The following is a 20,896-nucleotide window of genomic DNA, read 5'->3' as shown; positions in this document are numbered from 1 at the left end:
TATAAAACTGTTACTTCCAAACATGTCTCTCTGACTCATTCACATGAGTAGAAAGATTTTGTAAAGCTCCTCAAGCATATCAGTCTGTTCATTGCTACTAATATAGTTCTAGATTACTTAGATCTCAAATCTGGCAATTCTATAGGAAAAGGTTCCCTGGCTTGGTATAATTATTTTCTAAAAAAAACATTCCATTCAAGAGTATGACCTATTTCGGGCTAAAAATTTGGGACATGGCATTGACCTTGATAGATGGCAAACGCTCTGGGACAGAAATAAAAGAATAACACTGGCTTCATCTTACAAAGAAAACCTATTCAAAATGTTCTACCGATGGCATCTTCCTCCAGCACGTTTAGTCAAAATGTATAAGACAGTATCTCCTAAATGTTGGAAATGCTCCGAAGAATTAGGTACATTTTTTCATACGTGGTGGTCCTGTAGCAAGTCACAAAGATTTTGGCAAATGATTTGGACATGGCTAAAAGAAATATTAAGACAAGAAGTTGAGTTCAGTCCAGAATTTTTCCTATTGGGCATAACAAAAGAGAAATACCCCAAAGACGAGTTGTATCTGATGATTCACATTATTACAGCAGCAAGAATGTCGTTTGCCCAGAATTGGAAAAGGTGTGAAATTCCAGTAGAAAACGAGGTAATAAGGAAAATTTGGGAATGCGCAGAAATGGATAAATTAACTTTGGAAATTAAAAATAAAGACCAATCAGGTTATTACAAAATTTGGAATAAATTTTATCTTTGGCGGGAACAAAAGGAAGGTCTCTATTAGAATTTATAGATTGGCTGATTGTTCTAAGTATTGTATTATATATAATTGATTTGTATCTTAAGTGTATTTTATGTGTACATATACATATATGAATATTGTAGACAAGAAGGTATGTCAGTCCGTTTGTACTGTGTCCAATGTTTTAAATAATAAATTTAATAAAGTATAAAATAAAAAAAGAGTATGACCTATTTCCTAGTCTGTCTTGCTGGACAGGCTCTGACCTAGTATACACAACTCATCCCAGAATCTACATCTGCATGAAAGACAGTTACATGCCCTGGGCTACCTACAAAGTGAGGTTACCATAGCCCTTGCTTTCTGCTTCAGAAAAAAAAAGGTTTTCTCTGTAAAAAAGGGAGAGAAGATGCAATTCAGATTGAGAAAAGAAAATAAGGCCTTCTCCATTTCCCCAGCAGCCTTCAAAATAAGTGACTGGACTCTTTTAGACTGAGACAGAAGGAAATCTGTTTCAGAAAAAGCTTTAAAAGGATAGGCAAAAAACCCTATTTAGCTAGAAATATTGTATACAATTTCATTGTTTTTTAAGTCTACTGTAACGTGTCTGAATTATTACAACTACAGTATTTGCTTTCTATATATGGTCAGTAAATTGTGCTCTTTTAAGCAACTTTGAATCTTTTACAGCAAAGTTCCTCCATTTATTTAGAAATAAACCAACATTATTGGGTATTGGCCCTGAATGTTATGTTCACCATTACAGTTTTCTATAGGACAGACATGTCAAACACAAGGCCCGGGGGCCGGATCTGGCCCGCAAAGTAGTTTCATGCGGCCCGTGAAGCCATCCTGGAAACAGTGAGGGAATGGCCCCCACTGCCTTGGCCCTGGCCCAGAGACCCTCCTTCTGCCAGAGACCCTCAGATCTGTCCCACTCCTGCCCAGGCCCCCATAGGCACCCTTGATGTCAATGATGTAGAGCTGGCCACGCCCACCCAGTAGGCCACGCCCACCCAGGCCACACCCACCTGGCCCCCTGAGGGCAACCACACTGCTGATGCGGCCCTCAATGAAATTGAGTTTGACACCCCTGCTATAGGAGATCCTTTGAAGTCATGATTTATAATTTAAATAAGCATGTTTTATGCCGTGCTACTGAATATTTCACATAGATATTTTCTATTTTTTTCTTTAATTTCTCTATGTACCTTGTGAGTTTGAGCCAGATCCCAAAGGGGAGTGTGCTGTACATGTGTGATTTTCCTAGCCATATGGCTCAACGCTATGGATTTTTATTTTATCGTTTTTTCTACTTGTCAGTAATATGTACAGGCTTTTGTGGCCTTCAGGATTAAGGAACTGTAAAGGCATTCCCTTGGAAGGTAAGTGTTGGGAACAGTAACTACCAAACTACTGGACCCAAGAATAATGTGATTCTAGGGTGTGGAGACTGAGAGGAATTTTGTGAGAGAAGACCTGACATTGCCAATTTTTCACACTACAAACCTAGCCCCTTTCAGCCTATAAAGTAGACCAGATTAATAAACAGACACACTGTGGCCTAAAGCTATTATTAAAATAGTTATAGTAACAGAAACTGGCAAGTCTGAATGTGCTTCTATTGTCCCTCTTTTATCTTCATGTGAATTAAGGTGGTCAGGTCTGAAGTGTTTGTGTAAAAGTCTTTCTTGATATGGGTTCAAGCCATGTTTATCTGATAATTGCTTGAGTTCATCAAGGCCATTTGCTGTACTCACTATAGTCCTTTCGAAACGATGTATTTTTCCTGCTCTGATGTGGAATCCTGTTGGTTATAGTGCTTCTAATCAATTTCTATCATATTCACATTCACTTCCCTTAAAGCAATAATATACAAAGAAGAACTAAAGAATAAAGGGATAAATGCAAATATGAATAAAAATATAGTAAAATTAAAATACAATAAAATACAAATGAAATTTTGAAAAATTGTTTAATAAAAGTCATACTGGATACTATTTGAAGGAATAGTAAAGTAAAACCAAATGGGAAAAATTTAGGATACATTAAGAAGGCATATTAAAATAGAACTCTCATGGAGTTTCCAACAAGGTAGATGACAAACTATTGAATTATTTTTCCATCACCTGATGTCTTAATTCAGTATATAAGTGCTCTCGTGTTCCCAGGCTCATTTGCTTTTGTCCTTAAGTTTAGCAGGAAATGATTCACACCCATTTGCTCTTGTACAGCCATCCCCTTGGAACACTACTACTGGTAAAAGCTCTTGAAAAACTTTTATATAATTCCATTTAATAAAAAAACCATTTTGAACCCACTGAGTTATCAGGCAGGCATAGTAGTATCAAGTCTGATTTCTATATTTGGCAAAACAGGATGGCTTCAATTTTATGTTATTTCTTATAATCATAGCCTGCATTTCCTCAAGAGGTCCAAAGTAATGTACATGGAAATCTCTCCATATTTTACTTTTATCAAATAGCCATATGAGGATGGGTTTGGCTCAAACAGAGGTTCTGACTGTGAAGTAGCTTCAGGATCAGGTGAAACTCAAAAAATTAGAATATTGTGCAAAAGTTCATTTATTTCAGTAATGCAACTTAAAAGGGGAAACTAATATATGAGATAGACTCATTACATGCAAAGCAAAATAGTTCAAGCCGTGATTCGTCATAATTGTGATGATTATGGCGTACAGCTCATGAAAACCCCAAATCCACAATCTCAGAAAATTAGAATATTGTGAAAAGGTGCAATATTCTAGGCTCAAAGTGTCCCACTCTAATCAGCTAATTAAGCCATAACACCTGCAAAGGGTTCCTGAGCCTTTAAGTGGTCTCTCAGTCTGGTTCAGTAGGAATCACAATCATGGGGAAGACTGCTGACCTGACAGTTGTGCAGAAAACCATCACTGACACCCTCCATAAGGAGGGAAAGCCTCAAAAGGTAATTGCAAAAGAAGTTGGATGTTCCCAAATTGATGTATCAAAGCACATTAATAGAAAGTTATGTGGAAGGGAAAAGTGTGGAAGAAAAAGGTGCACAAGCAGCAGGGATGACCGCAGCCTGGAGAGGATTGTCAGGAAAAGGCCATTCAAAAGTGTTGGGGACTTTCACAAGGAGTGGACTGAGGCTGGAGTCAGTGCATCAAGAGCCACCACACACAGACGGATCCTGGACATGGGCTTCAGCCGCTCCTGAACAACAAACAACGTCAGAAGCGTCTTACCTGGGCTAAAGAAAAACAGACCTGGTCTGTTGCTCAGTGGTCCAAAGTCCTCTTTTCTGATGAGAGCAACTTTTGCATCTCATTTGGAAACCAAGGACCCAGAGTCTGGAGGAAGAATGGAGAGGCACACACTGCAAGATGCTTGAAGTCCAGTGTGAAGTTTCCACAGTCTGTCAGAGGTCTGATATTGTTGTATGTACACTCCTTGTTTTATTGATTGCATGAAATATTCTAATTTTCTGAGATTGTGGATTTGGGGTTTTCATGAGCTGTACGCCATAATCATCACAATTATGACAAATCACGGCTTGAACTATCTTGCTTTGCATGTAATGAGTCTATCTCATATATTAGTTTCCCCTTTTAAGTTGCATTACTGAAATTAATAAACTTTTGTACGATATTCTAATTTTCCGAGTTTCACCTGTATTCACCTGTATTTAAAAAGTAATTTAAGCATTCTAAGCACTTGAAAATGTTTACTGTTAGATCTTCCTGATTAATAATCTGCATCTGTACTATTGTTAATTTGCAAAGATATTAGCAAACAAGCACAAACCATCCAAAGCTCTGGCCAGAAAACACAGCAGGATTACACAATGGAAATCAACAAAACTTCTATTTCTCAGTAGCATTCTGAAGATTTGTCACTTGTAGAAATAACTGAGGAAAGTGAGGGAGAAGGAAGCATTAACTGTCTGCTGGAAATGTCACCTCAGTATCTTGGAGATTTTTATGTTCACATAGAGATTTGGAAAACCTGCTTGCCATCTAAAGTATGTAACCACCACAACAAAATTACTAGCATATACCGGTATATGTCACTATACTGAATTTTCCAGTATTGCAATGCATAGTTCTGAAGAAGTATAATAAGCACGCAACAGTAAACTCAGTTCTACGATCTTTGAATATAGTTTTCACATAATGTGTGTAACCCATCCATACTGGAAATTTCAGAAGTCCCACGGCATGTGATGGGGAAAAAGATAATTCATGCAAGAAGTAGATTTTTAGCATAAAGAAAAGAGCAGGAAGCTGAATTATGTCAGGAGAGGCTCAACTAGTTCATACCATCCACTCAAACATTTACAGAAATGGTGAGGGAAATTAGTCTTTCATTTCCCTCAAGAATAATCTGGAAGAAGCTAAAGCCAGTGATGTACAATCTGTCAGTACCACAGATCTTAATTCTTCTGACACTCCCTGCACATTGCTCATTCTACCAATCTCATCTCTTTCCCTGCTTAAAAGGCCTTTTAATACCTAATGTCATCTTTTAAAAAAATATATATTTTATTGATTTTTTTAAACATAGTCACCTTAATATTTGGTAAATAGCGTGTTGTCTGGGTTTATATTTAAAAACAATCAATAACAATTAATTTCTACAATTCCATAATCCACATAGTAGCTTTATTTGATTTTCTCTTCTTCCAATAATATTCTTTTACCAACCTCAAATTAGTACATTTCTTAGTATTTTGATAGATAACAATTGAATATAAACATTTTTCTAATATTTAACAACCATATCAATATAAAGTTTTTCTAATTGATCATCTTACTTACTTCATCATAGATCCTGTTTTCAAAGTTCTTATTTAGATTTGTTTTCCAAAACATTCTTACCAGTTAAGATTTTCTCAAACTTATTTACACTTAAATATTTAAGTCCTTTTCCTCATCCCAACAATTTTAAATTTCTCATATCTTAAAAAAAAAAGAAGAAAAAAAGGGAAGGAAATAGAGAAACATGTCCTTCTTAAGCTAAGATACATTTATATCCAGAATGTTTCTATTCTTTTTAACCGTATTCAGACAAATATTTAATCTTTAAATATTCCATCTAATAAATCCAGTCATCTAATCTTTTGAATCTACTCAAAACATTTTTATCAACTGAGATTTTCTCAAGATCAATTACATTTAAGTATCTAAAGCATTTCCCTCATATAAACCCTTTTTTTGTGTGTGTGCTAAATATCTTTCCCAATCAGTATGCTCCACTGGACCAAAAAGACTTCCCATAGTCTTATAGATGTTGTTGTAGGTACAGGAAACAAATCCAGTTTAAGACGTTTTTGTGGGACAGTTTCGCTCCTTCGTATTCATTGAAAATCTTTTTCTTTCTTTCTCTCTTTCTCTTATCATTTTTTGTTTCTCAAGTTCTTGTAGTTCTCCTGACAGCTCTATAATCCATTTTGTCTATTCTTTTTTCTTGTCCTCAGACTTATTTTGCAATCTTCAAGTGTAGGTTATCTTTTCCATCTCCGCCAGGGTTAAGTCATAATTCTTTCCATTGTTGGGTTCCATCTTTAAATTTCTTTCCTCTGATTTATGTTCTGTTGTCTGTTTTATCTGATCGATCTCTATCTTAATTTTCTGAGTTTTTTTGTTGTAAGGATATATTTAAAATGTGTTCATTTATGTTTTCAAAGTTGTTTTTAATTTCCTTGTAGTTTGATATCATTGTTGTTTGAATTAGTTGCAACATAGCATACCTTTCCTCCTGGAAAGTATTTGTTTTCTCTTGATATGTTCTTTCTGCAGATCTCTGATGTTCCATGATAGCCAAAACCCAGAGTTTTCCTTTCTCTGCAAACAGCTTTGGAGTCACAATTCAATAACTATTTATAATCCAGGAAGTTCAATTTTTTCCCCTAAGGTTTATACTTCTCACCTTGTAGGTAGCCCAAAATGTTTTTTTCTTTGTTGCAGCTGTTCTCTGTTTAGTTAAGACATTGAAGGTCACAAAAACAACTTATCTTTTTCTGGGCTTTCTGTCAATTCCTGTATTAGAGCAACTACAGTTGTATATTTTCATCCACCACTAGATGTCAGGACCAGTTCGTTTTTTCAGTTTTCAAAATGAGCAATTACTTTCTTCTGTTTTCATCAATAATCTTTTGAAAAGAAAATCTTAACAAATTCCACCAATTTCAAACTTATCCAGATTTCTTATATTCATTTCATTTCAATATATTTCTGTCCCCCATAAAAGTTTAATTCGCCGCTTCCTTCTGTGGGAGGGTGGGGAAGAGTCCCCCTCCTTTTCACTGGCAGGTGATTTTTGCTTGTTGGGTTTTTCCCCAGGAAATCAATTATCAAGTAGAAGAGAATCAATAGTCTTACCCAGTTCCAAACACATTATTTATGATCAAGTTTAAATTGTCTCTTGCGAGAAGAGAAGGTTGTTCAAAACTGGTTCCAATATACTCAGTTATGGGCCAGGTGGAAAGAAGATCAGAAAAATGGTTTTACAATGACTGATGAAAATTTGATAAAGCAAATTAGAAACCAGGGACCGGCACATATTAAACGGATATACCTTGCATTGATAGAGATTGATTCAGAAACAGAACTTGTTAAGGATTGTATGATAAAATGGGCCCAAAACATCCAGGAAGTTATTACAATGGACACGTGGGAAAAGATTTGGGTGAGGAACGTAAAATTTACACAAGCTCAAAATCTAAGAGAAAACTTCTACAAAATGTTTTATAGATGGCATTTAGATCCTAAAAAGCTTGCAAGTATGTATCCGAATTATCAGCCTAAATGTTGGAGGTGCGGTGATGAAGATGCAACATATTTTCATATATGGTGGACATGTAAAAAGGTTAAGGCCTTTTGGATAAATGTTTGGTGGAACATGCAGAAGATTTTTAAACAGAGGATAAAGTTTTGTCCGCAACTTTTTTTGTTGGGAATAATTACAGATGCTACAGTTGTGGACACTAAGTTGATGTTGAATTTAATTACGGCAGCAAGACTCTTGATAGGTCAGTATTGGAAGAAAGAGGAATTGCCGTCTATAGAAGAGTGGACTTTAAAGGTTTCCGACCTGGCAGAGATGGCGAAGATTTCGGCCTACTTGAAAGATCACTCGCAAGAACGCTACATTATGGAATGGAGAAAATGGATTGAGTTTATCCAGAATAAGTATAGGGTTAAGAAGTTTTATGTAGCATTTTAATAAGTCTTCTTTCTTTTTTTCTTCTTTTTTTTCTATATTAGTTTTTTATATATATTTAATATTACTAAGGTTTGTTTATCCTATATAAGCTAGAGAGTGATAGATTTTAGAGTTTATGGTTGTTAGTATATGATTGTTTATGATTGGTTTTTTTTATATATACCTTGTATTTAGCTCTGGGAGGGGGAGAGGTGGGGGGGAGGGTGAAGGGAGGGGGAGGGGGGGTTTTAAAGAAAAATTGTATGTTAAAACTTTTTAATAAAAAAAAAATTAGTGCTTTTTGGCTTCGGCTGCTTGAAGCTTGGGCTAGATTCTGGATTGAAGCTAGCCTTTCTTCAGCTGTTTTCTAGAGGGCTTTCCCCGAATGACTGGATCGACCTCCATCTCTCAGTGGTCACCTCTCCCTCTTCCTTCTGTCACTTTGCTTTTGAGGTTCATAAAGTTCAGGGTTTACTTGCACCACACAGAAAGACACATAAATTGCTTACCTTTAAATCATCCTCCTAATTTGTGAGATGAAGGATCAAGGATTGTATGGTATTGGTGGTATATAAAAGTAATAAATTACTGTGTATCTTGTGGATAAGCTGAGAATTTTAGGTACCAAAATGCACCCCAAAAATTGGGTTTGGCTTACCTACAGATGGGCTTATCTGCAATAATATATTTCCGTCAGCTTTTTAAAAGTATCTGTATATTCTTTATATTCTTGCTCATAAGCCAGCCCTTGATTTTTTTAATCAAAATACCATAAAATACACATCACCTATGGAAAAACCCATTGTAAAAATTAAAAGATACAAAAATTTTATGGGTCAGCTTATCTGTGGGTGGTGCATTTTTCATGATATTTTAGTTAAAAATTTGAGGATTGGTTTACTTACAGATGGGATTCTAAGAAGTATATATGGTAATAAATGAGTGGCACAGTGGCCTATAGGTGAAGACGCTCGCCTCCCACTCAAAAGGTTGAGAATTCAATCCTAGGCACTGAGAGATATTTCTCCATCAGGGCGCAAAGAGAAAATATCTGCTGCGAACTCCGCATGGGCAGCAGGAAAGGTATCTGGCCAGTAAACGCTCAACTCCACTCAGTCACCCAGACTCTACCCCAAAGCAAGGGATTACAGGGTGGTAAAAAAAAATCTAAGGTAATAAACAATAAAGTTATCACTTCCCAAATGTTAATTTTGGATTTATGATTGGACCTGCTGCAATACATAGAAGCAAAAGAACTTTTCCTCTGAATCAGACAGGAAAATACCTCGGGATCCTCTTCATTTATCTCTGCTTTGGGAACCTCCTGTTTTAATTCTGGAGCCAATATTAGAACTGTGGGTTCAAGTCCATCAAACAGGTATAACTGGTAATAGCTTAATTTGTTATTAAAAAGACATCAGCCACCAAACTGGCTTTAGAGATCAGTCTCCACCTTTGTCCTATATTTTACTTATATTAAGTCACCTTATGGAGCTGAAAAAACAAGGGATGCAATTTTTTTCACATTTAAGGACAGCATCCCATTGTACATAGCCTGATTATGACTATCCTAATGTACAAATATAAATATACTTTTCACTAGAAAGCAAAGAAGTCACAGAGTCTTTCACAAACATTTTGAGTGCCTATATTTTTTACAAATGGATGGAAAAGTATTAGGCTAAAAATACAAGTTGTTCAAAATGTTCGACAATGATGAACATTTTGTTACAAGAATAAGTTGCATGATACTTGAACTCATTTATTTTTCTTTTTTTATTCCCTTAACCTCGGCTATAATGGGATTGGAAACTCTTTTCTCCAACTTTCCAGTAGTCCCAATTTAGCATTTCCTATGAATTCTAAAGGGTAGTTAATTTTGTTGGGGAAAAAAGCCAGCTTCCTATCTTGGAATATGAATCTGGGTCACATAATTTGACTAAAGTTGAGATTATTTTAAGACTAGGACAGGGGAAAACCAAGTCACAGAAGCCCACTGAGTGATTTGGCTTTCCCCCCCTCTTTTTCTTTTTCTCTCCAGCTGAACCTACCTCACAGGATGGTGGTAGTGAAATTGGGGAAAGGAGTTTTATGTTCACTACCTTGAGCTCCTGGAGGAAGGGAGCTCTAGGAAATGTATCAATAAATGAAAAAACTAAATTATCAAATGGACATAAAAGTTCTTGATTTTCACTCCACACAGAAGAAGATGTGTGGGGAAAGCAAGACAGCCTCAACAAGGTTAATTCCTATAATCACACAACAGTTTAGATGTACCTCATTTGGTTCCCCCCCCTCATTCTTTCTCTCTATAGACACTCTTAGATACTTATCTAAACTGGGAGATAAAATGCACTTTGCATGTCTCACTGATGTGTTCCATTGAGATAGTGTATTCTGAAATGTAGAATCTTCAGCCAAATATAAATTGTATAATGCACAACAGCTGTCTTATTATGTTGTGTGAATTATAGTAAGTAATTTTACCCAGGCATACTGAGAGTGGAATCAGAGCATAAACTAAATTTCAGTTGATTTTATTTGCAACATTAAATATAGTTAACAATTACTTTCACTTCCATCACAAAAATTATAATTTGTTAACAATATTTGGAGGGCTCTGCATGCAGCTTTAGGTTGTACATCTTTATAGTTTGCTATATGAATGCAGTAAAGATTATTTAGATTAGATATTTTTAGAATGTTTCTTTTTATTCTGCCTTTAATATTTTTAGAAATAATTCAAGATAGCGAACATACCTTATATTCCTTCCTCCTATTTTCCCCTCAGCAATGACTCTGAGATGTGAGTTGGACAGAGAGAATAAATAACCCAAAGTCACCTAGCCAGCTTTCATGCCTAAGGCGAAACTAAAACTCAGTTTCCTGGTTTCTAGCCTGGTGTCTTTTTATTAATTTATTTATCAAATTTCTATACCTCAAATCATCACATTTGCATGCCTTTGGGCAGTTTAGAGAAGAAGGCTGACTTCCCTACACTGTACAAACATCAGCTAAAACTTTCAACCAGCTGCAAATGGATATGTAGTGTGTATCTTTACTCAGCCTTGAGCATGATGTTATCAAGAACAGCCAACTACAATATATATCAGGTAACAGTGTGTGACTTTTAAAACAATTATTTCTGCTCAGTCTGATATAGTTCTTTTCCCTCCTTTGAACAGGTCTGCACCTTAATGATAATGAAAAGGAGAGTAAGTGACAGCTCTGAATTAAGGTTTTCATTACAATGGAAGATAAGACAATTCCAAGCAAAACAAAGGATTAGGCAGAAATGAATTTACAGTTTGTGGGTGTTTTATGTACCGCCCTTCCTTTCTGTGCTCTAGAATTAAAATAAAGCTGTAGAAAAATTAAGGCTTAGCAGACATTAGTTGGGAGACATTATTCTCACAATCTTTCCAAATTAGGAAATTTGAAGAACCAGAGCAAACATGACTGAGAAACAAAGATTTCTTGGAATGCAGGGCATCGTATGTTAAATGTTAAAGACCATTTTTCTCTGAGTAGAATATACCAGCTACTGCTCTGACATTTTTCTACCAGTACTGTTTTACAAGCAACATTAAAGTCAGTAAAATATACTGCTATTTATTTATATCCCACCCTTATTATTTTTATAAATAACTTGAAGCGGCAAACATATCTAACACTACTTCGCTCCTCCTATTTTCCCCACAACACTGTCAGCTGAATTGGGCTGAGTGTATACAATTTTAAAAGTTTTTTTTAAAACATCCCATTTATATCCCGCCCTTCTCCGAAGACTCAGGGCGGCTTACAATTTAAGCACAAACCAATGTGCTTAGCAATAGCCTTCATTCTATGTATATGCCTGCTTATTAGGGCTTTCGCCCCCCCCCAGCGGCATTATTACAAAGTCAGCTTATTGCCCCCAACAATCCCTTTAATACAGGGTCTCTAATTTCTTAGATGCATAAGATAGCGGATCTCTATCTTTAAAGAGACTGCAAAATTGGTTCATAATATAGAAAGTACTAGAGTAGATTAGGGAGAGTAGAGGGAGAGAAAAAAAAAGATAGGGATCAGAAACAGCTGGGGAGAGGGGATAACTATTCAAAATTTTGAAGTGGAGAAATAAAATAAGCCATTTCCCAAAGAAACACAATTAGAAATTGGTAGAAATTGAGCTGTATTTATTTGGAAATTAGCTGCTGGATTTATTAAATAACAACTCGAAAGTTAACACTGCAGCTTTTAAAAACAAGTCATAGTTTTTTTTGCAAATGCCACCAGGATGTGCCACTTTTTTGCAAATTTCTTTTTATGTAATGCAATGAGAAAATGAAAAATGTCATTAAATTTTAAAGATTACTGGATTATAGTGGCAATATATCTCTATTTGGATGGATTCAAGATACAGATTGCAAAGGAGTTTACCACTGAATTGAATGCTTCTGTTATCTTTTAGAATCCAAGAGAACCTGGATTCTCTTTTTACCTGAAAAAGCTTCTAGCACAACCAACCAATCAGTTGGTTCATGAATTGAGAGGCAGGGAATACCTAACCATAATATATCCTATATGAACGTAAAGTCTGCTCAGCCTCATTTCTTTCAGAAACTGCTTAATTGCTCTGATGTTATTAGTAACATTTGCAATAATACATTTTATAGCACCAGATGTGTTTCTTTCAATTCTTACCAAGAGATTTTAGATACAGATTTGAGGATTTTGAAAAATTTATTTTTTTAATAAATAGCAAAGGAATGACTAAAACATTGATTTTGGAAAGTTACAAATTATAAATGCTCATTTTGAATTCTTTTTTTAAAAAGGGATTTTGAAAGTTAGACACTAGAGAAAACCAGAAGGAACTAAGATTACAATTAAAGAATACAATTTGATTTGCTAATACAGAATGGAGCAAAATACTTTAACATAAGAGATACTAAGGATTTTTTTTTACTTAAAAAAAAATCTTTGCCATTATAGGCAGACTGTGTTTAAAAGATGCAATGTAAGAGGAACAGGTTTTACCAGATAAGACTGAGTCTGATTTGAATGTAGATTTAAAAATGACGTCTACAAGCATGATACAGAAAAAGATACTATACTGGATATACAAGTGAAATTGGCTGATCTTAATAATTAAAAAGAATATAGAAATAACAAACCAAAACAGTAATATGGTTTAAAGGTAAAGGTTCCCCCGTACATGCGTGCTAGTAGTTTCCGATTCTAGGGGCCGGTGCTCATCTCCGTTTCAAAGCTGAAGAGCCAGCGCTTGTCCGAGGACATCTCTGTGGTCATGTGGCCGGCATGACTAGATGCCAAAGGCGCACGGAACGTTGTTGCCTTCCCACCGTGTGGTCCCTATTTTTCTACTTGCATTTTTATGTGCTTTCGAACTGCTAGGTTGGCAGAAGCTGGGACGAGTAACAGGCACTCACTCTGTTACGCGGCACTTGGGATTCGACCTGCCAAACTGCCGATACTAACCCACTGAGCCACCGCGTCTCTATGGCTTACTTTCCTATATTTGATTTACGAAAGAATCTTAAAGTTTTGAGGATTTTTATAAGAAGGGACAAAAAGAAAAGAACAGAAATCAAATTCTAGGACAGTATTTGTAGGGATCAAGATTAAAAAGTAAAGTAAAAGAATATAAGTTTATTCTATCAAGATTAAAACAGATATATTTACTCTGGTAACTTAATGGATTTTAACTTTTAGGACTGTGTGAGGTTTTAAAGATTTGCTTACAGATAAAAAATGAGATATAGAAAGCAGAGTTCATTTATTGTATTTTAAGAGAAAGTGATGTTACTAAAATGTTATAAAGGAGGAAATAATTTATATATTTTTTCTTTTTTACTATATTCTTATTTTTCTTTCATTTTTATTTTTCTTTCTGCATATTTTTTCTTTCTTTTCTACATTTATTCTGTCATTCCTTTTTACTTTGTATCAGTTATCTTTTAAATCAAATGTTCAATAAAATTATAAAAAAACAAAATGCTACAATATTTACTTCAAAACATAAATTCCTTCAATAACCTTTCAAAATTATTCTCCTCATATACCTGGAACTGAGGATTAGTAGGTTATTTTCCTTCTGTGTCTTCAACGTGTGACTGAAGGGGAAATATGTCAATATCCTGAAATTTTAGTGCAAATCTTTTTCAAATGATGATAGGTAGATGAAAGAACCAAAGTGTAAAGGAAACTAATATGTTTACTAAAATGTTAGGTACTTAACAACACAAGTCATAGGAACCAGATCATGAAACAGAAAAAGGAAAATAAATTCTATTCTCAAAGTATATAAGACTCACTCCTTTTGAAGGGCTGAAGTATGAAAAAAATACTTACTGTGTCTAATAATTGCTAAACAGAAAGGTCCTTATTTCAGTCTTGTTAGAAATGATGTCTTCACACTCAAAAGAAGTACATTTATATACTTTTTCAACTATTGTTTTAAAATGTGTATAGGAGAATTGCAATTTTTTAAAATAATTTTATTTAAACTCATGTGATCTCATTTCATCCCTGAAGAAAATCAGATCATTGTTTACACATCTCATAAGATTGTAAACAATGTAAACAAACAATGCAATTGTCCATGTATCATTGGATTTTAGGTTGGGAAGTTTGGGACTTCCGCAACAAAATTGGAATATTCCTCTTTTCCTAACTGAAGATCCTGATCTCTAAATGGCCATAACTGTAGAGTAATGCTGAAAGGGAAAAGATACTTTGGATTAGAAAATACTACCAATTAAAATCCAACTCTTTATGATACATGAGCTAGAATATTTATTTCTTTATCCTTAAGTCTAGTATATCAGCAATGTACTAGCCTTTCTACTGTCTCAAAAACAATCTCAGAATTTTCAAGATATGCATTTTAAAATAATAATAGAAGTTTATTATTTTTTCTATAAGACATGTTACATTTAAAATTAACATACTGAATAGCTGTATCATATCCTGTAATGCCATGGAGTGTAACCTTTTTTTTATCTGCAAAAATTAAATTTGATATACCTTTTCTTGGTTTTTTGGGGATCCAATAATAGAAAGTAACTAGAGTACTAGAATTCAAAAACTCTGGAGGGCAAGCTTTACTCTGAATAGCAGAATTAAATGACAGACATCCTATTCTTTTATCCCAACCTTTATTTCTGTACTCAGTTGGATATTTTATGGTGATGAAGGGAAGGCCATCTTGTTTCAACTATACTAGGAGTCCCAAATCCTTGTTAAAATGAGATCAGTAGATTATCAAAACATGAATAAGAATTTAACACCAATCAATTCCTAATACAATGTTTTAATTCTGTCTCCCCTAGCCTGGTTCCCTCCCTATGTGTTGGAATAACAATCTCAAAAAAAACCCTCAAAAATTATATATTTGATCAGTATATTTGGGAAATACCAGATTGGTTTAAGCCAGGGGTCAGCAAACTGAAACAGTGAAAGAGCCACTTGGAACCGGTTCCCTCACAAAAGGAAAAACTGGGAGCCACAAAAAATGTGTGTGCATGCGCGTATATGCGCACATGCGCAGAACAGGGTTTGACTGAAGAGTGGAGACAAGGCGAGATATGCACCTACCCTGCATATTTGAATTGATTGGTTGAAATTTTTAGTCTCACTTTTTTTGGGGGGAGTACACATAGCAGAGGACTGGGAGCCGCAGGAGACGGCTGAAAGAGCCGCATGCGGCTCCAGAGCCGCGGTTTGCAGACCTGTGGTTTAAGCAATACTTTTCCTAATTCAAGTAAGGAAATTGAGCAAAACTACTGAAACCATTACTAGATTTCGGGGTTTATTGCAGGGCAAGAAGTACTGGGTCTTATCAGGAAGATGGAAATCAAGAGGTTTTGGTATGCCAGATGGGTTTTATACTATCAAGCATCGGTGTTAACATAGATAAAAGAATGGATAATCCTCAGACAAAAAAGACTGTTGTATCTAGAGCAGACACGTGACGTCGCGCAACGTATCTGGACAGTTTTGCCATTGCCGGCAATGGGGTGAGCGTGGCTTCCAGATGACGTGTCTGGCCAGTAGTTTGACACCCCTGATCTAGAGGGACATGACTTACAACTTGGTTAGCATGCTTTTTATGGTATGGGAGAAATAAAATTCATAAATATTTTTAAAAACACTATATTAGAAATGCATTACTGCTAACATGGGAAAAAATAAAATGCAAAATATATTTGAAAATTCCAGAATGGCGTTCAACAATGGAAACATTTGTACACTCAAATCTAGTTAGCCTTGAGAAAATATGGACATATAAAGATATTCTAAATTCTGAACGGAAATTAAAGTCTAGACAAGAGATTGAAAATCAGGGTATTGATTTATCATGGTGGTCATGCAAGTGAGATATGATAAAGATGTTAAATTGTATGGATTTTATAAAGAGCAGACTCTAATCAGATATTATTAACCTCTGATGAAAAACTAATTAAGAAAATGTATAATTTTCTATTAAATTTGAAAATGGAAGATGAACAAGTAAAAGAAACAATAACATGGGCAAAGAATTTTGGATATAATATAGATTTAGAGAAATGGCAAACCCTATAGGAAAGAAACTATAAATTGACAATGTCAACCTGTTATAAAGAAAACTTACACAAAATGTTTTATAGATGGCACTTGCCATCAGCAAGATTAGCAAAAATGTTTAAAAATATGTCGGATAAATGTTGGAAATGTAATCATAAACCAGTTACTTATTATCATGTATGGTGGACGTGTGTTAAAGCAAAGAAATATTGGACAAAAATACATACTTGGCTAGAAAAGATGCTGGGTAAACATGTAGATTTTAAACCTGAACTTTTTTTTATTAGGTTAATGCCAGAAAAGCTTGATAAATGAAATATATATTTGATTTTGCATGTGATAACAGCAACAAGACTTATATTTGCACAATATTGGAAAAATGAAGAAATACCATCAGAGGAAGAAATAATCAAAAAAATATTGGACTGCAGAAATGGACAGACTTACTTTAAGATTGAAAGAAAAAGAAGAAACAGAATATTTTCAAATTTGGAACTTATTTTATCAACGGTTAGAGAAACGAACTAGGGATTAGGAGTTTTATTTGTATTAGTGAATGATAAATTCAGACAACACGTTTGTTGAATAAGCACTGTTGAATTGTATTAAAAAATCAATAAAAACTTTTTTAAAAAGGAAATCAAAAGGTTTTAGGGTTTAAGACTGCACCAAGTAGGCAGTGCTAAATAACATCATAAGGCAACAAAAATGTACAAGTTTTAAGGGCATTTATTTTAAGTAAATAAGAAAAGTTCAAAACTGTATATGCTGCTGATAGTGGCCTACAACTGCACCTGCAATTGTAGGCCACTATCAGCGGTAGATTGAAGTTAAATGTTTTACTGTGAAATAGTTTACTAAGAAATGATTCGCCAAGCACCAAAACATGTTTATAAGCATATAAAGCTATGGAACCTGTTTGGTCTAGTGGTTAAGGCATCAGGCTAGGAAGCAGGAGGCTATGAGTTCAAGTTCTGCCTTAGCCATGAAAGCCAGCTGGGTGACTCTGGGTCACTCCCTCTCTCTCAACCCAACCTCATAGGATTGTTGTGGTTGTTGTGGAGGAAATGGGAAGGAAGGCGTGTTTGCCGCCTTGAGAATACAAATAATTTATCTAGAAGAATTAATAGTTCAAGCTTCCAACCTGAGTTGGAAGAATTATATTCTAAGTGCCATTTTTAATTTACTGTTTGTCAAACAAATCACAATGCCCTAGTAGTTCAAGTATCCCCACAACATGCTAAGACAATAAATACTATTTATATAATGGCTTCATGTTGCGAATGACTCAAATTTAGTGAGGAAAAATGTGAATTTTTGATTGTTCTATCCCCAAACATTATGACGCTGTATTTTTTTAAATAAAACCATAGCATCTGGTAGTTTAAGGAGGAGAATGCAAATATGGATTTACCACAGAGTGCAGAGGATAACTCATACCGATATAAAGATAAAGGTATTTGATTTAGGACATAGGGAAAAACAGCACAATATCCTAAGAAACATGTCATCAATGAAATCTGGTGTTAACTTATCTGGAAAAAAAGTAAGGAAACATTAAGAAAAAAATTAAGAATTGTAAAGAGGGGGGCTCTTCTCCATGATTAGCGATTGCAAATCTGTTAAGAGATTAGTTAAAACAGAATAAATAGTTGTGCGCGGAGGTGAAGAATTTAAGAAGCAGCAGGAAGAACAACGTAAGCAACAACAATCACCAGAGTTGAGGAAGTCCTATTTCCATGCCTTGGTGTAGCAGTGGGCTAATGCCTCCTTAAGTAACACCAGCTGCCTGCAATTAGCGCAGGTTCGCATCCCACCAGGCTCAAGGTTGACTCAGCCTTCCATCCTTCCCAGGTAGGTAAAATGAGGACCCAGATTGTTGGGGGCAATTAAGCTGACTTTGTAATAATGCCGCTTGGGGTGTGTGTGAAAGCCCTAATAAGCAGGCATAGACATAGAATGAAGGCTACTGCTAAGCTTGTAAGCCGCCCTGAGTCTTCAGAGAAGGGCGGGATATAAATGGAATTAAAATAAAAAAATTCGGACTCTGGTGGGACATGGGTAGCGGGAAGGAGGCGGCGCCTGGATTGTCAGCCAGCCCCTCCTCCCCGCCTCCTCCCCCCCACCCCACAAACCTGCTCCTATCAGAGAAGCCCCTGTTGCTACTAAAACCGTGGGACAAATAAACCCCGGGAAAAGTGGCGGGGAAAGCGTCGTGGAACGGGAGGCGCTCCTCTTGCCCCCCCCCTCCCCCGAGAAAGCTACCATCCTCACAGCCGCGAATTGGCAGGTGTTAAGCGCGCCCCACGCGGCCCGCTCGCACTCACTCTCGCCAACGACCGCCTTCAGCCCGGTCGGCGCCATGTCCCACCCAAGTCCCTCTTTGGTTCCCGGTGCCGGTGCTGGTGCTGCTGCGCCGGAGGGCTGCCACTTCCGCGTCTTCAGGCGGGAGGAGCTGACCTCGAACCTCGCCACCTCTCAGCACCGCCCGCGGGGACACACCCCCTCACGCGCAGCAAGGCCCTCCCGGGTTCCCGCGTTGGCGTTGCGACCGGATGTCGGAGCCCGCGTAGGCTACGGGTTACACCTGCAGTTGAGTGTGAACTCGGTGCGCTGCGTAGGTCTTCGGGCTGCAGCTGATTGCCAGGAGAAGCAGCCCTTTACACAAGCAGCGCGCGCTTGTGAAAAGGGCAGAGGGGATAAACACAAGGCAACGGCCGGTGACGGCTAAAAGAAAAAAACAACACCTAGTATTGAGCAGGAGCTCCGTTCGCTGCTTTCTTCGATATGTTTGTTCCCTAGCACTTCGGAACGAACTTTCCTCCGTCTCGCTTTAATTTGAATGATCCTGTTTTTTATTTATTTATTTATTTATTTATTTATTTATTTATTTAGATTTATATACCGCCCTTTCCCGAAGGACTCAGGGCGGTTTACAGGATATTTAAAAGAAAATCAATACAAAAGCTAAAAACAATTAAAAAAAGATTACATCATTCCCTGAGAAAAAATAAAAACCCCAGTTAAAGTTAAAAAAAAATTCTCAAACAAAATTTGTTTGATTGTTTTCTTTCGTATTTTAATCTTTTTGAATAAAATAAAAATTGGGGGGAAAAAGAACTTTCCTCTTTCTCCCTTTAATTCAGGGGTGTCAAACTCAAACCGCATCAGCATTGCGGTTGCCCTCAAGGGGCAGGGTGGGCGTGGCCTACTGGGTGGGCATGGCTAGAGTGCGTATGGCTTACTGGGTGGGCGTGGTCAGCTCTACATCGTTGGCATCAAGGGTGCCTATGGGGGCCTGGGCAGGAGTGGGACAGATCTGAGGGTCTCTGGCGGAAGGAGGGTCTCTGGGCCAGGGCCAAGGCAGTGGGGGCCGTTCCCTCACTGTTTCCAGGATGGCTTTGGGGGTCGCATGAAACCACTTTGTGGGTCGAATCTGCCCCCCCCACCTTGTGTTTGACATGTCTGCTTTAATTGAATCGAATTCGAAAACCATGCAAAGAGAAGGAAAGTTTTGAAGGAAAAAATAGTTTGATAGGAAAATGAGAGCTGTAAAATAAAGAAGGGGTGGGTTAGATTGAAAGAGACAATCTAGATTCTAGGATCATAGAATCAAAAGAGGGTCCTGCTAACTTGTTATGAATACCATGGAAAGCTATAGGATTTGGGGCTTTCTTTACCCAGGAACAATAGGAGGCCAAAAGCCCTGTTAGTCAGCCCACCACTTGGATTCCTTTTACCCAACATAATTTGAGCCAATAACATTTTGAGTCTCCTACATGTGGGGACCAATGACACAATAAATTTGAAAACAATAATAAGATTACAAACTAAAAGTCTCTGCGTGTAACAGGAGCTAGATTGGAGTAGAAAATCTGACTCGAAAGTCCTGCCAGAGTCTCTCCCCCCCAGGGAGATTGTTAAAAGCCTGGGATGGAAAGAAATTGCCCATTCAAGTAGGGTTGAAGAAAAAATGTGCAGGACAGTTATATAAAGAGTGGGCTTTGCTCAGAGATGAGAACTAATTTGGCCAGAACTGAGTACTTTTGAATACAAGGTCTTGAAAACACTGAAATCTACGGCGGCAAGACTTTTGATAGGCCAATATTGGAAGAAAGAGGAACTGCCGACCATAGAAGAGTGGACTTTAAAGGTTTCCGACCTGGCAGAGATGGCGAAGATTTCGGCCTATTTGAAAGATCATTCGCAAGAACGTTATATTATGGAATGGAGAAAATGGATTGAGTTTATCCAGAACAAGTATAGGGTTAAAAAGTTTTATGTAGCATTCGAATAAGTCTTCTTTCGTTTTCTTTTTTCTTTTTTTATTCTAGTTTTTTATATATATTTAATATTGTTAAGGTGTGTCTTATCCTATATAAGCTAG

General features: G+C 36.5%; 1 protein-coding gene across 1 annotated transcript in view; it reads right to left on the bottom strand.

Annotated features, from left to right (window-relative positions):
- Positions 1-19,670, bottom strand: part of STXBP2 (syntaxin binding protein 2) — a 46,294-nt gene extending 26,624 nt beyond the window's left edge. The window contains exon 1 of the mRNA XM_083357063.1: positions 18,837-19,670. Coding sequence (XP_083213189.1) covers positions 18,837-18,873 — 37 coding nt within the window. The 5' untranslated portion in view covers positions 18,874-19,670. The remainder of the gene's footprint in view (positions 1-18,836) is intronic.
- Between the last annotated feature and the right edge of the window lie 1,226 nt (positions 19,671-20,896).

Source organism: Vipera ursinii (genome assembly GCF_947247035.1).
Source record: "Vipera ursinii genome assembly, chromosome: 2".
Taxonomy (NCBI): Eukaryota; Metazoa; Chordata; class Lepidosauria; order Squamata; family Viperidae; genus Vipera; species Vipera ursinii.
This window is presented reverse-complemented; position numbering and strand designations above follow the sequence as displayed.